This window comes from Balaenoptera musculus, chromosome 1, assembly GCF_009873245.2.
Source record: "Balaenoptera musculus isolate JJ_BM4_2016_0621 chromosome 1, mBalMus1.pri.v3, whole genome shotgun sequence".
Classification (NCBI taxonomy): Eukaryota; Metazoa; Chordata; class Mammalia; order Artiodactyla; family Balaenopteridae; genus Balaenoptera; species Balaenoptera musculus.
The window spans coordinates 65,475,318-65,491,938 of record NC_045785.1 but is presented as its reverse complement, the minus strand read 5'-3'; the positions used below and the strand labels follow the sequence as shown (position 1 = coordinate 65,491,938).

Genomic DNA, 16,621 nt, shown 5'->3' with positions numbered 1-16,621 from the left:
TAGATCTTGTCTTTCTGGTGGACAGGTCCACGTCTGGTGGTGTGTTTTGGGGTGTCTATGACCTTATTATGATTTTAGGTAGCCTCTCTGCTAATGGGTGGGGTTGTGTTCCTGTCTTCCAGTAGTTTGGCATAGGGTGCCCAGCACTGTAGCTTGCTGGTCATTGAATGGAGCTGGATCTTGCCATTGAGATAGAGATCTCTGGGAGATTTTTGCCGTTTGATATTACATGGAGCTGGGAGGTTTCTGGTGGACCAACGTCCTGAACTTTGCTCTCCCATCTCAGAGGCACAGCCCTGATGCCTGGGTGGAGCACCAAGAGCCTTTCATCCATACGGCTCAGAATAAAAGGATGAGAGAAAGAAAGAAAGAAAAAGATAAAGTAAAATAAAATAAAATAAATTGAAATGAAATGAAATAAAATGAAATACAATAAAGTTATTAAAATAAAAAATAATTGTTAAACAAATTTTTTAAAGTAATGAAATGAAAAAGAAAGAAAGAATGAAGAGAGCAACCAAACCAAAAAACAAATCCACCAATGATAACAAGAGCTAAAAACTATACTAAAAAAAAAAAAGAAAAACAAACAAACAAAAAAATGGACAGACAGAACCCTAGGAGAAATGGTAAAAGTAAAGCTATACAGACAAAATCACACACAGATGCATACGCATACACACTCACAAAAAGAGAAAAAGGGAAAAAATATATATATATCATTGCTCCCAAAGTCCACCTCCTCAATTTGGGATGATTTGTTGTCTATTCAGGTATTCCAGAGATGCAGGTTACATCAAGTTGATTGTGGAGATTTAATCCGCTGCTCCTGAGGCTGCTGGGAGAGATTTCCCTTTCTCTTCTTTGTTCACACAGTTCCTGGGGTTCAGCTTTGGATTTGGACCCGCCTCTGTGTGTAGGTCGCCTGAGGGCGTCTGTTTTTCGCTCAGACAGGACGTGGTTAAAGGAGCAGCTGATTCGGGGGCTCTGGCTCACTCAGGCCGGGGGGGAGGGAGGGGTACGGATGCGGGGCGAGCCTGCGGCGGCAGAGGCCAGCATGACATTGCACCAGCCTGAGGCGTGCCATGCATTCTCCCGGGGAAGTTGTCCCTGGATCACAGGACCCTGGCAGTGGCGGGCTGCACAGTCTCCTGGGAGGGGAGGTGTGGAGAGTGACCTGTGCTTGCATACAGGCTTCTTGGTGGCTGCAGTAGCAGCCTCAGCATCTCATGCCCATCTCTGGGGTCCGCGCTTATAGCCGCGGCTCGCGCCCATCTCTGGAGCTCCTTTAAGTGGCGCTCTTAATCCCCTCTCCTTGCGCACCAGGAAACAAAGAGGCAAGAAAAAGTCTCTTGCCTCTTAGGCAGCTCCAGACTTTTCCCGGACTCCCTCCCAGCTAGCTGTGGCGCACTAGCCCCCTTCACACTGTGTTCACGCCGCCAACCCCGGTCCTCTCCCTGGGATACGACCGAAGCCGGAGCCTCAGCTCTCAGCCCCCGCCCGCCCCGGCGGGTGAGCAGACAAGCCTCTCGGGCTGGTGAGTGCTGGTCGGCACTGATCCTCTGTGTGGGAATCTCTCCCCTTTGCCCTCCGCACCCCTGTGGCTGCGCTCTCCTCCGTGGCTCCGAAGCTTCCCCCCTCCACCACCCGCAGTCTCCACCCGCGAAGGGGCTTCGTAGTGTGTGGAAACATTTCTTTCTTCACAGCTCCCTCCCACTGGTGCAGGTCCTGTCCCTATTCTTTTGTCTCTGTTATTTCTTGTTTCTTTTGCTTTACCCAGGTACGTGGGGAGTTTCTTGCCTTTTGGGAGGTCTGAGGTCTTCTGCCAGCGTTCAGTAGGTGTTCTGTAGGAGCAGTTCCACGTGTAGATGTATTTCTGGTGTATCTGTGGGGAGGAAGGTGATCTCCACGTCTTACTCTTCCGCCATCTTGAAGCTCCTCCCCTAGACATTCTTTTTTTAAAAATATTCTTTTCCATTATGGATTATCACAGGATATTGAGTATCGTTCCCTGTGCTATACATTAGGGCCTTGGTGTTTATCCTTTCTAAATGTAATAGTTTACATCTACCAACCCCAAATTCCCAGTCCATCCCTCTCCCTCCCCACAAGACTTCAGTTTCTGAACTCCAGTTGAACACTCAATTAGATGTCACTTCAAATTCAAAAAGAGCCAAATCAACCTCATGCTCTTTTTCTTATGACAACTGTATAACCTCTTCCACCTGCTAACACTCCCATCTGTTTTAATAGCATCAACATTTCCTTGAACTGAGAGAAAGACCAGAAGTGACTGAGAATCACAATTTCTAGGTCTGAAATCTCTTTGTTTGGCACCTTTTTTGACTTCTCTCTTTTACACCCTAAGTCTTAGCATTCATCAAGTGCTTTTTATCTTTTTCGTGTAATTCTATGACTAAGAATGAACATTCATTGGGGGCCTCCTAAGTGCCAGCCACTGTTTTAAGCAGTTTTACAGGTATTAATTCATTTAATCCTCATAACATCTTTCTGGCATAGGTACTATTATCATCCCCATATACAAATATGGAAACTGAGACTCAGAGAGGTGATATGATCTGTCTAGGGTCACTGATAGTAAGTGATAGAGAGCAGGCAGTGTGACTCCAGAGCCATTGCTCCTAACCCATAAGCCACACGACTGCTCTGTGATGATCCTTGAATCTCTCTTTCCATTACTCCTACCACTTTGGGTCGTAGCTCACATGACTTTACCTCTATTACTGCAATAGACTCCTGGTTGGTCCCCTTGACTTTGCACTTTGTGATGCAACTTATATACGGCCACCAGATTGCTCTTCCTTAATTAAGCCCTGCTTCTACCTTGTCCTTCCTTTGTTCCAAATCCTTCTATGACTCCCTGTGGCCTAGGATATATAAAAAAACTTCCATCCCTGGCTTTTTAGGCTTTCTGTAGTCTGGTTCCATACCATCTATTCAGCTTTATGTTTTCCTTCTCCTGTTCCATTATCTATGACTCCAATCAAGCTGATCTTTTCACCGTTCCTGAAAACATGCTGTTCTTTCCTTACTCTGTGACTTCATACATCTCTAAACTTTATTTGTCCATCTCAAGATATTGTGGCTCTAGGAACCCTTCCTTACTAATCTCAACTGAATGTGACCTTTCCTTCCTTAGAACGTTCCTAACGCTTTCCTTGTACCTCCTCTCACGATATCACATTCTGCCTTATTTGATAGCGACTTGTGTTCTTTTCTTATTTCTCTCCCTGCTTCACCACTTTGTTAGCCTGTTGAAGGCAGAGACTGTGTTTCACTAAATCTTGTATCCCCTGCAGTGCTTCTTCTATTGCAGAGCACATAACAGGCGATCAATACATAGTTACTGAATTTAACAGAATTCTAGTTTCACTCACTCAGAATGTTTCTCTTTTCCCTTTTGTTTTGTTCCAGTCTTTCACAAAAATCTCACTTCTTGAATGAAACTCCCTTGACTGCTCTAGTCCTTGATGAAACCTACTTTTCAGAACTCTTGTAACACTTCAGGCCGATACATATAATTTAGTACTTGATTAATCATTTTATACGGTATATTCATTGTTCATGTATAACAACACAGGACCTGATACATAAAGATTCTCAACAAATATTTGTTGAATGAATCAATATGTCGATCTTGCCCCACCAACTGTAAGGTCTCGAAGACAGGGACCATGCTTTATAGATCTTCTGTGTCCCCTCAGAGCTCTCAGCATGTAATAGGTGCTTTATGAATATTTGCTGACTGACTGGCTCTTGGATTTCTGTTGCAAGTCTGTCCTTACCTTCCTGTTGTTCTGCCCTCAGCCTGTGATTACACTGAAGAGGTTTCTGAGTCCTCAGGTCTAATTTCCCCACTGAGAACAGGCTGAGTCAGGTTGCTGACACACAGGCCTCTTTTTACCAGTCCCTTTTGATTCTGTCTTTGAATCAGAACTAGGCCTTCTTACAGGGACAAATCCCTGGAGGAAGAGAGCAGGAGTCCTTAGGTTGGGGAAGAAGAGTCGGGGATTGAGAATTGCAAAATATAAACCTTTGGCCAGAAATAATTCTACAGAACTTGTTACTGGGCCTACCCAGTACATGTGAGGGAAAGGCCATTCTGTGTCTACTTTGTACTGTTTAAAGACAAGGGAAATATATGGCAATCATGATGCAAGAGTAAATGACTAGGGCCCATCTTCAGATGGCATGAAGTCTGCCAGTAGATCTAAAAAAAAAAAACAAAAATAACATTTGTATAATGTAATAATGATTTGTATATACCATATAGCCAACATGGCAGAGACCAACAGTGACTAGTATTCCAGCTTCTCGAAGGGAAGCCGCATCTACTGAGAGGAAAGGGAGAACTGAGATAAGCCGACATCTCTATTATGCTGCGCACCTCACAAATACACAGCAATACTTGGGAATGGCAGATGGTGGAATGTGCTTTTGCAGACTGGAAGGGCTTCAAGTTTTGCTGTCCTGGCTGCAATCTATAATGTTGCTGCTCAGAACTGTGGGAGATATGTACACAGTGTGTCTAAGAATTACGGTCCTTAACAACTCTTCCCAGACTTGCTTCTAGCTGGAGAGAGGGAAAATGATTGACAGCTGTATCCTAGGCATACTGATGTTTCACTGGACCAAAGAATGAGTTCAGCACTGCACTGAGCAGTGGACTAGCTAAGATACAAATTTTTCCTTTATTAATATTTTGTATGTATTTATTTGCCATTTCATTGGCTTATATGCTTAGCAAGTTCTTTGTTTTAAATGCAGGTGATCCAAGGATACATGACCCACATTTCAAGGGGCCCATTGTCAACAGGTAAGCAATTCTTTTCTCTGGAATGTATTTTTTAACAAACACAGAAAGCTTATTTTTTGGTATCATTTTCCGGTCAATGGAGAATTGTGTCTACTGTGAGGGGGAAATGACTTATTTTTAGCCTAAATGTCACCTTATTTATACAGGGTACAGGTAATAAATCTTTCCATGAGTCATAAATATCCCCTCCTGTTCAGCAAATGAACTGCCTTAATTTATGACTGAAGAGTTTGTATTTCTGATAAAGAGAAGCCAAAAATGCTTTTTAAGATTTAACCCCTTTGTGGAGAGGAAACACATTCCAGTAGCTGTCTTACGCACCCGTTGACTCTGATTCACCACTGCAAGTGCAGAGTTGCTATGCCAACTTCTTCCACACAGGGTGTTTGTGCTACTCAGCCTCCCAAAGCAGAGAGCTTTCTGAGAGACAAACATTCACCAATGCATCATGTATGCTTTAGGATATTTTAAAATGCTCTAGGGAAGTGTGTACTTGTCTTAACTGGTGTTTCTCCTGCAAGGTTGCATGGCGTTTAAAAAGTATCCAATAATTCATAGGCCTCTTTTATTATTATATTTTACCCTCTATTCCCAGGCTTCCTGCTAATCAAAAAGGGGTTTGCAGAGTAGAATGGCTAAAAATGAGGAGAAGATTATGCTGTGTGTAGCTGTTTTTCCACTTAGCGTTGACTTTAATTTCTGGCAGTTGCATGTCATGATAAACTGTGATGTGAAATAATGATCAATATGCTTATTTGCACTTGCCAGCCATCAGCATGTATATGAGCATTACTGTTATGTCTCTATAATGTCCCAGCTTTAAACAAATGTGTATCTAGTTTATTCTAATTCTGTAGGAAGCCAAGTTATTTGTTTGGGTTACTCTTTCAAAGGTGTACCTATGCCCTCTTTAGAGTAAGTCTGAAATCTCTCTCATTCTCTCCATGGTAACACCATGAATACATTTTGTTGTCCAGTGTACAAATAGCCTCATTTGATATGGAGGTTACTTTTATTGTACTTGCATTCATTTTATAATAACTAATTTGTATGAACAGAATCTAGCTTATTGGCCTCAAGGGACCTCTAGATATAATCTGGATTCAATAGTAGTAACAACAACGATAATAATAAGTGAACTACCCCATTTGGACAGATGAAATACAGATTACAGATGTGCCTTTTCTAGCCATAGAGAAGAAAGCAGAGCTCAGTCTGGCTGGCTGTAGGTGTGGGCAGCGAGGTGAAATCTCTTGTCTTCAGTTATTTAGAATTTAGTGATGGAACCACGCAATCCAGGTAAAGTCTAAACAACTATGATAAACAGAATAGTTTATTTTTACTAAGGACCTTTTGTGATGTCCTAGGTACCACAAAGGCCTTCAAAGGTGAAATGGTCATTGTGTATACATACCCCTTCCCCCCAGATCTTCAATCCAAGAACGGAGAGAAGTATTGTAAAACCACAGGGGCTTAACTACAGGAAGACACAGTTTGGCCCATTGGTAACTTCTCAGGCTGCAGGGGTCTATAATGCCTTTCCTGGGAAAATAATTGGGGTGTTTAAGGAGCAAGTGAGAAACCCCACCTCCTTCACATTACCTCTTGCTTACTATAACATTTTTTTTCTTACATAATGTCATTTTCCTCTTGAGAGGTCCAAAGTCGTATCAGATATTCAGGCAGACCCTCACGGCACTGTCTTCTCATCACCCACCATGTTCTGTGCGCCTCTCTCTGTTTACAAGGACATCGTTTTGTGCCTAGTGATCACCCAACTGCAGTTGTTTCCAGGAGAGGTGAAGGAATGATGGTAATGCCACAGGAGAGATTAACTCAGTTTCTCATTTGTCCCCATCTACTAAGATAAGAATTGGACATGTGGAAGCTATTGCCCCGTAGTGTTGACCAGAAACAAACAAACAAATAAACAGCGATTTTGATAGTCCCTTTTGAAAGAGTAGTTATCCAATGCCTATGCTTTGTCCCCTATATTCAACAGAATTTTAGCATTGGATTGAGGTGAGATTTGTAGAAGTTTAAGGGCTGTTCAGTACTGTTCTTGGCAGTACATTAGAGAGCAAAAATGAATGCACATAGAAAACTAAAAAATAAATCTCTTTTACAAGGTTCTACATGAGAAATTCTCTTATAATTTTAGAAGAAAATTTTCATTTAATGGAGAGTTAATATACTTTCTCCTGTTAGATAGGGAGAACTGTAATCCACTGTTTCTCCTTTTGTCTTGACTTGTAGAAAGCCCACTGATACATTTAATTTCAATGCCAGCAACTACATTAGCCTTTGAGTTAAGCATTTCTTTTCAGGACTTTGAATTTCGATTTCTATTTTAATAATGCTATTGCATCCAGTTTTAAGTCATTTCGTTTATATTCATTCTGAAAAGAGGCAGCATATAGGTGGACAGGTAAATAGAAATGAAAACCTTGGATGTTCCATAATTGACTCTTTTCCCTTCTCTACACACAAAGTAGGTGAAGGACATATGACTCATACTAATCAAATTGGTAGGTTTCACAATGCTGAAAACAACTATTATTATAGAAGGTGGAAAATCTGTCTGGAATGTAATAAGATGCATTTATTTTTACCTGAGGCATCGGGGAGAGGTTAAACTCACTATCATGAAGGGATTCAAGGAGAGAATGAAGAGGCGTTTATTAGGGATGTTGTAGAGGGGATTCATTCATATAAAGGAGTTAGACTCAATGACCTCTGAGTTCTTTCCAATCCTGAAATTCTATGACTCTGTGATTCAACATTTTTTTTAAAATTAATTAATTAATTTATTTATTATTTATGGGTGTGTTGGGTCTTCGTTTCTGTGCGAGGGCTTTCTCTAGTTGCGGCAAGCGGGGGCCACTCCTCATCGCGGTGCGCGGGCCTCTCACTATCGCGGCCTCTCTTGTTGCGGAGCACAGGCTCCAGATGCGCAGGCTCAGTAGTTGTGGCTCACGGGCCTAGTTGCTCCGCGGCATATGGGATCTTCCCAGACCGGGGCTCGAACCCGTGTCCCCCGCATTGGCAGGCAGACTCTCAACCACTGCGCCACCAGGGAAGCCCCCAACATTTTTTATTGTTATAATTAGCATACAATATTATATTACTTTCAGGTATACAACACAGTGATTTGATATTTTTTATTCATTATGAAATGATCACAGTAAGTCTAGTTACCATCCATCACCATACAAAGTTAAAATATTATTGACTATATTCCCTATGTATATACTATATCCCTGTGACTTTTTTATAACTGGAGGTTTGTGCCCCATAATGCCCTTCACCTATTTTGTTCTATCCTCCCATGCCCCTCCCCTCTGGCAACTATCAGTTTGTTCTCTGTATTTATGAGTCTGTTTCTGTTTTGTTTGTTCCTTTGTTTCTTAGATCCCACATATAAGTGAAATCATATGGTATTTGTTTTCCTCTGTCTAACTTATTTCACTTAGCATAGTACCTTCTAGGTCTATCAGTATTGCCACAAATGGCAAGATTTCACTCTTTTATGGCTGAGTAATATTCCATTACACACACAGACACACACACACCACACCACACCACATCTTCTATATCCATATACTGAGGGACATTTAGGTTGCTTCTGTGTCTTGGCTATTGTAAATAGTGCTGCAAAGAACATAGGGGTTGATATCTTTTTGAATTAGTGTTTTCATTTTCCTCAGTTAAATACCTTGAAGTGGAATTGCTGGATCAGATGGTAGTTCTATTTTTAGTTTTTAAAGGAACCTCCATACTGTTTTCCATAGTGGCTGCACTAATTTACATTTCCACCAATAATTCAGCAGAGTTCCTTTTTCTCCACATCCTTGCCAACACTTGTTTCTTGTCTTTTCGATCATAGCCATTCTGACAGGTGTGAGGTGGTATCTCACTGAGGTTTTGATTTGCATTTTCCTGTTGATTAGTGATGTTGAGTACCTTTTCATATGCTTGTTGGCCATCTGTCTTCTTTGGAGAAATGTCTATTCCAGGTTTCTGCCCATTTTTAAGTCAGGTTGTTTATTTTTTTGATATTGAATTGTATGAGTTGTTTATATATTTTGTATATCAACCCCTTATCACAAGTATTGTTTGCAAATATCTTCTCCAATTTAGTAGGTTGCATTTTCATTTTGTTGGTGGTTTCTTTCACTGTGCAAAAACTTTTTAGTTTGATTTAGTCACATTAATTTATTTTTTGCTTTTGTTGCCATTGACTATTTGGAGATGTATCCAAAAACATATTGCTAAGACCAATGTCAGAAAGGTTACTGCTTATGTTTTCTTCTAGGAGTTTTATGGTTTCAGATCTTTCATTTAAGTTTTTAATCCATTTTTTTTAATTATTTATTTATTTATTTGTTTATTTATGGCTGTGTTGGGTCTTCGTTTCTGTGCGAGGGCTTTCTCTAGTTGTGGCAAGCGGGGGCCACTCTTCATCGCGGTGCGCGGGCCTCTTACTATCGCGGCCTCTCTTGTTGCGGAGCACAGGCTCCAGATGCACAGGCTCAGTAATTGTGGCTCACGGGCCTAGTTGCTCCGCGGCATGTGGGATCTTCCCAGACCAGGGCCCGAACCCATGTCCCCTGCACTGGCAGGCAGATTCTCAACCACTGCGCCACCAGGGAAGCCCAGTTTTTAATCCATTTTGATTTTATTTTGTATATGGTATGAAAAAGTTGTCTAGTTGGATTCTTTCACAATTAGCTGTCCAGTTTTCCCAACATCATTTATTGAAGAGACTGTTTCTCTCCATTGTACATTCTTGCATCCTTTATTGTAGATTAACTGACCATATAAGAGTGGGTTTACTTCTGAGTTCTCTGTTCTGTTCCATTCATCTGTATGTCTGCTTTTGTGCTGGTATCATGCTGTTCTAATTACTATAGCTTTGTAGTATAGTTTGAAATCAGGGAACATGATACTTCCAGCTTGGTTCTTCTTTCTCAAGATTGCTTTGGCTATTTGGGGTCTTTTGTGGTTCCATACAAATTTTAGAATTATTTGTTCTAGTTCTGTGGAAAATGCCATAGGTAATTTGAAAGGGGTTGTATTGAATCTGTGGATTGCTTTGGGTAATGTGGACATTTTAACGATATTAATTCTTACAGTGCATGAGCACAGAGTATCTTTCTGTTTATTTATGTCATCTTCAATTTCTTTTATCAATGTCTTATAGTTTTCAGAGTTAAGGTCTTTTACTTCCTTTTTAAATTTATTCCTAGATATTTTATTTGTTGAAGTAACAGTAAATGGGATTGTTTTCTTCATTTCTAATGGTTCATTATTAGTGTATAGAAAAGAAACAGATTTCTGTTTATTAAATTTGTATCCTGCAACTTTACTGAACTCTTTTATTAGTTTCGTTAGTGTTTTGGTGAAGTCTTTAGGGTGTTCTATATGTAGTTATGTTGTCTGCAGATAGTAACAGTTTTATTTCTTCCCTTTCAGTTTGAACACATTTTATTCCTTTTTTTTGTCTGGTTACCATGGCTAGGACTTCCAATACCATGCTGATTAAAAGTGGTAAGCGTGGGCATCCTTGTCTTGTTCTTAATCTTAGAGGAAAATATTTCATCTTTTTACTGTTGAGTACAACGTTGGATGTGGATTTGTCATATATGGCCTCTATAATGTTGAGGTATGTTCCCTCTATACCCACTTTGTTGAGAGTGTTTATCATAAATGGATGTTGAATTTTGTCAAATGCTTTTTTTCTTCATCTACTGAGATGATCATATGATTTCTTACATTTGTTTCATTAATGTGATGTATCACATTGATTGATTTGCAGCTATTGAACCATCCTTCAATCCCTGGAATAAATAAATCCCACTTGATGATGGTATATGATCATTTTAATGTATTGTTGTATTCAGTTTGCTGATATTTTTTTTGAAGATTTTTGCATCTATGTTCATCAGGGATATTGGCCTGTAATTTTGTGTGTGTGTGTGTGTGTGTGTGTGTGTGTGTGTGTGTGTGTGTGTGTGTCTTTGTCTGATTTTGGTATCAGGGTAATGCTACCTCATAGAATGAGTTTAGAAGTACTACCTCCTCTTTAATTTCCTGGGATAGCTTGAGAAGAATTGATATCTCTTCTTCAAATGTTTCATAGAATTCCCCTGTGAAGCCATCTGGTCCTGGAATTTTGTTTGTTGGGAGTTTTTTTTAATTAATGTTTCAATATCATTACTAGTGATTGATCTGTTGAGATTTTCTATTTCTTCCTGGAAATAGAGTCTTGGAAGTTTTGGAAGATTGTATGTTTCTAGGAATGTATCCATTTCTTCTAGGTTGTCCAATTTGATGGCATATAACTGTTCATAGTGTTTCCCTATTCATTTTCTGTCTGGATGATTTATCTATCGATGTAAGTAGGGTATATAACTCCCCTACTGTTATTGTATTACTGTTTCTTTCTTTATGTCTGTTTATATTTTGCTTTACATATTCAGGTGCTCCTTTGTTGGGTGCATAAATGCCACGAAATGTTATATTCTCTTGTTGTACTGACCCCTTTATCATTATGTAATGCCCTTCTTTGTCTTTTGTTACAATCTTTTTTAAAAGTCTATTTTGTCTGATATGAGTATGACTACCCCAGCTTTCTTTTTGTTTCCATTTGCATGGAATATCTTTTTCTATCCCTTCACTTTCACTCTGTGTGTGTCTTTAGAGCTGATGTGAGTGCCCTGTAGCAACATATTAGGTGGGTCTTTTTTTTTTTTAAGCTACCCTATGTCTTTTGATTGACGAATTTAATCCATTTGCATTTAAAGTGATTATTGATAGGTATGTACTTATTGCCGTTTTATTCATTGTTTTCTGGTTGTTTTTGTAGTTCTTCTCTCTTCTTGTCTTCTTCTCTTGGTTACTTCCCTATGGTTTGATGAATTCCTTTAGTGTTATGTCTGGATTCCTTTCTCTTTATTTTTTGTGTATCTATTTTAAGTTTTGGGTTTGGTCACGAGGTTCATATACACCAACCTGTATACATGGCCATATATTTTAAGCTGATAGTCTTAAGTTTGAAGGCATCTAAAAGCACTGCATTTTTACTCCCCCCTCACATTTTATATTTTTGAGATCATATTTTACATCTTTTTATTTTGTGTATCTTTTAACTACTCATTGTGGTTATAGTTGACTGTACTACTCTTGTCTTTTAACTTTCAGGCTAGCTTTTTAAGTAGCTGATCTAACACATTTACTATATATTTGCCTTTACCAGTGAGTTTTTTTTCTTTCATGTATTTTAAAATTTCTATTCTGAAATAGAATAGAAATTTTCTATTCTATTCTATTCTTTTCTTTTCCACTTAAAGAAGATCCTTTAAGATTTCTTGTAAGGTGGGTTTAGTGGTGATGAACTCCTTTATTTTAGCTTGTCTGGGAAACTCTTTATCTCTTTTAATTCTGAATTCTGTAACCTTGCCAGATAGATTATTCTGGGTTGTAATTTTTTTTCTTTCAACACTTTAAATATATCCTGCCACTCTCTTCTGGCCTTGTAAAGTTTCTGCTGAAAAATCAGCTGATAGCCTTATGGGGTTTTCCTTTTATGGGATTAGTTGTTTTTCTCTTGCTGCCTTTGAGATTCTCTCTTTAACTGTTGCCACTTTACTTATAATATATCTTGTGTTGATTACTTTGGGTTCATCTTGTTTGGGACTCTTTAGGCGTCCTGTACCTGGATGTCTTTTTCCTTCCCCAGGACAGGGAAGTTTTCAGCCATTATGTCTTCAAATAAGTTTTCTGTCCCTTTCTCTCTCTCTTCTTTTTCTGGGACCCCTATAATGCAAATGTTAGTATGCTTGATGTTTTCCTAGATGTCCCTTAAACTCTCTTCATTTAAAGAAATTCTTTCTTCTCTTTGCTGTTCTGTTTGGGTGATTTCCACTATTCTTTCTCCAGATAGCTGATCTACTGTTTTGTATTATATAATCTGCTACTGGTTCCCTCTTTCAGTTATTGTATTCTTCAGCTCTGATTGGTTCTGTCTTATATTTTCTAAGTCTTTGTTGAAGATCTCACTGTATTTCTCCATTCTTCTCCTAAGTATAGTGAGCATCCTTCTGACCATTTCTATGTACTCTATGTCAGGTAAATTACTTACCTCAGTTTCATTAGGACTTTTCCTAGGGTTTTATTTTGTTCTTTCATTTGGAACATATTCCTCTGTCTCCTCATTTTGTTTGACTCTTGGTGTGTGTTTCTATGAATTAGGCAGAACAGCTACCTCTCCTAGTCCTGAAGGAGTAGCCTTGTGTGGGACTGTCTACTCTGTAGACTGTTTGTACCTGGTAGCTTTGGCAGGCTAACTGGAGCTGGAGCAGGTTTGAGTTGGGTGAAGTCTCAGGGTGCATTGTGCCAAGGCTGCCTTGGCAGGTTGGCAGGAGTTAGAGTGGGCATGGGTTGGGGACAGTCCTGAAGCCACCTTGTTGGGGCCACTAGAACAGGAGCTGTCTCTGGCTGGGGGCAGTCCCTGGGTGTGCCATGTTGAGGCCACCTTGGCGGGATGGCTGGAGCTGGGGTGGGTGTGGACCAGGGGGAGTTCTGGGGGTGATTCAAACAATGGCACTTGCCAGTGCCCCTTACATCAGAGAGAGTTCCTGCAATTCTCTGCCAGTTTGGCAGAGGCTCTAAGGTTAGTTAATGGATTTCTTTTCCACATAATCTAGGTGCCCTTTAAACTAGTGTGTTTTTTGGTTTGTTTGGTTTTTATTTTTTGTGGTGTCTCAGGATGGGTGAGTCTGCACTCAGGTCCCTCAGTAACATCTGTCCCTGTTGCAGGTTGTGGGGTCAGGGGTGAGGTTTCTGTGGATATTGTTTCTCTGTCTTTCCTACAAATTTCTACATGGTCCTTCTATTTGTAGAGCTGTTCAATCAGCCCTCACGAGGAATTGCTCTCTAGGTAGGTGAAGATTTGGTGTGTTCGTGGGAGGAGGTGATTTTAGCGTCTCTCTACTGCACCATCTTGAACCTCTTTCTGTCTCTGTGATGCAACTTATAATGCCAAAGCAGAGAAGGAAGAGTTCAGCTTCTGCCTACGTGATGCACACATACAGCTCTATGTTGATGCTCACCACAAACTTTTGTAATTTCTAAAGTGCCATTATTAAGTAGACATCTCAAATTATTGTGACAACATCATGCTGTCTCCTAAATTTATGCAGTTCTCATGAACTTTTTGTTCGTTTTGAAATAATTGGTATGCTTCTTGTCACTGTAGATGGAAATTGAATGTCTAAAGGTGGGGTCCATCATCATGGAAAAACGTGAGGAAAAGTTTATTGAAAAAAGTACACAAAGGTTAATAAAAAATATAGATCCCATGTTGTAAAAATGTCTGGAAGAGGTTAAAAATCATTTTGACTTGTAAAATAGTTTGAAATAAAAGGCCTATATCCATAGCACTCCTTCGAAAACTTTTAAATAATCTCAAAATGTGGAAGGAAATAAAAATAAATAATTTCCCTGAATGGCTAATTCTTCAGAATGCAAATGTGAGTTGAAGATGTGCTCTAAACCTGGCATTTATTTGCCTCATTCTGAATGGAGCAAATGGCCTAATGTGATCAATTATTTATCAGTGTGACTCTTTACTACAGGAAGATGTAGACTAATACATGTCTAAAATTCATAGCCTATCCCTTGTATGCCTCAGTATGTGAGCTTGTTCTTTTTTTATGTTTTTGCACTTTGAAGAATCACCACCTACAAATTATTCCTAATGATGAAAATAATCGACCTAAAAATACTATTAAACGTTGCAAGCACCTTTAAATCAAAAGATTTAAAGAAAAGTATTCATTAACTGTGTGCTTGTTATGTGTCCGGCAATGTGCTAGGTGCTAGAAATACAAAGATGAACTGAGCAAAGTTCCTGTCCAACAGAGCTTGCAGTCTAGTAGGAAGAGCAGATGATAAAATGATTAATGTGGTGAGTACAAAAACAGAGTTATTTACATGGGCTCTGGAAGCAAAGAAGAGTGTGCACTAGGAGTAGGGAAAGGGGAATCTGGAAAAACCTCAGAGTAGAGGTGACCCGTGAGCTGGTTCTTGAAAACATTCCAGGAAAAGTCAGCAGCACACATCAAAGTACAGAAGCCTGAGAAAAATTGTCCTAGAAATGGTTTGGTGTACACCCATCGTGTGCATGTGTGGGTGGTGGAGGCATGAAGGTCAGGATGAGGTGGAGAGCAAGGATGCTGAAGAGGTAACAATGAGCAAAATCACCAAGGACTTACTCAACATACCAATGTGTTTGGCATTTTATTCTATAGACTCAGAGGAGACATTGAAGAATTTTAAGTAAGAAATCGACAGAATGCAATTTGCACTGTAGAAGCTTTTGTTTAGCAAGGACTTGAGAACACTACTCTGTACAAGATCTATGGTGAGGACTGGGGACACAAACCTCCTAGAAATGATCCCAAGCTTCACAATTTGTCCTTGTTCTGTTGTGTGTGTTTGTGTTAGAGAAGTGGGGGAGAGGAGTGCTGTGGTCAAATCGAAGACTGCAGTGTAGTGAGGTAAACACTACGTATAGGTGCAGGTTGCAACAGAAGCCCTAGGGAGAGAGTAAATCATGTGGCGGGAGTGGCACTGCTTGCCTGATGTGGTCATTCCTGAGGGGGACTGAAGGATCTGTAAAGGTTTTGCTTCATGTAGGGAAGAGCAAGGAGTAACTCAGAGAGAGCCAGATGTGTGAAGGAAGAGACCTTGCATGATTCATGTTAGAGTGGTTGTAAGTACTTACAGTAGTAGAAGGGAGAGTATGGTTGGGAGATTAAGTTGCATAGGTAACAAGAGCCCAGATAGCGAAGGGCATTGTATATCCTAAGGCAAGGAATTTGAACTTTATTCTAAAGGGCATGAGATGAATGGCAAGCCTCTTATTGCTCTTAATCAGTGAAGTTGCAAGGTTAAATTTGCTTTAGTTGTCTCTACTTGCCATTTCTCCTTTCTCCCCTTCATCACATTCTCTCCAGTAGAGATTTATTCCCCACTTTCCTCAAACTGATTTTGAAAATGTCACCAGTGACTTCCATCTTGCCAAGTGTAGTGGGGCGACGTCTTTTATTTTAACTTCACAGCAGCATTTGACAAAGGTGACCACTCTCTCCTTTTTGAAACACTTTTCTCTTGGCTTCTGTGACATCACACTCACCTGATGCTTCTTCCACCTCATTGGCACCTCCTTTATAGTCTTCTTCTCTGGCTCCTCAACCCCTGCTTGATCTCCGAACGTGAGAGTGCCTTGGTCCTCGTCCTTCACTCTTCTCTTTCTCTAGTCTACTTTTAGACTAGGCCAATGACTTTAAATACTGTCTATATGTCAGTGACACACAAGCTTTATATCTCTAGCAATGAATCTTCCATTGACCTCCATATTTCTTTATTCAACTGCCTTCTTGACTTCTCTATTTGAATTCATAGTATTCACACTTAATTTGACCAAACAGAGCTCTTGCTTCCTGTTCCCACTCCAAAGCTCTAAAACCTCCTCCCCCAGTTTTTTCCATTTTAGAAAATGACACCAATATCCCCACCCTGTTTTACTCAAATTATAGGTCCTTGGCTTCCTCTTTTTCTCCCCTCATCTCTCACATTCAATCCATCAGCAAGTCTTATTGGCTTTAGCTCCAAAATATTTGTATATCCCCAAGCCACCTACTTCTCCATCTTTCCTACTTTCGCCCTCATCCGTGGCACTATATATCCTGTCTCTACTTTAGCACTGGACTATAGAAT

The 16,621-nt window shown here is 40.0% G+C and overlaps 1 protein-coding gene across 2 annotated transcripts in view; it reads left to right on the top strand.

Moving 5' to 3' along the window:
• The window catches only part of SLC44A5 (solute carrier family 44 member 5), a 353,266-nt gene that overhangs the window by 197,631 nt on the left and 139,014 nt on the right, over positions 1-16,621 (top strand). For both annotated transcript variants that reach the window (XM_036830780.1, XM_036830772.1), the window contains exon 2: positions 4,789-4,837. In XM_036830780.1, the coding sequence (XP_036686675.1) occupies positions 4,789-4,837 (49 nt within the window). The remainder of the gene's footprint in view (positions 1-4,788; positions 4,838-16,621) is intronic.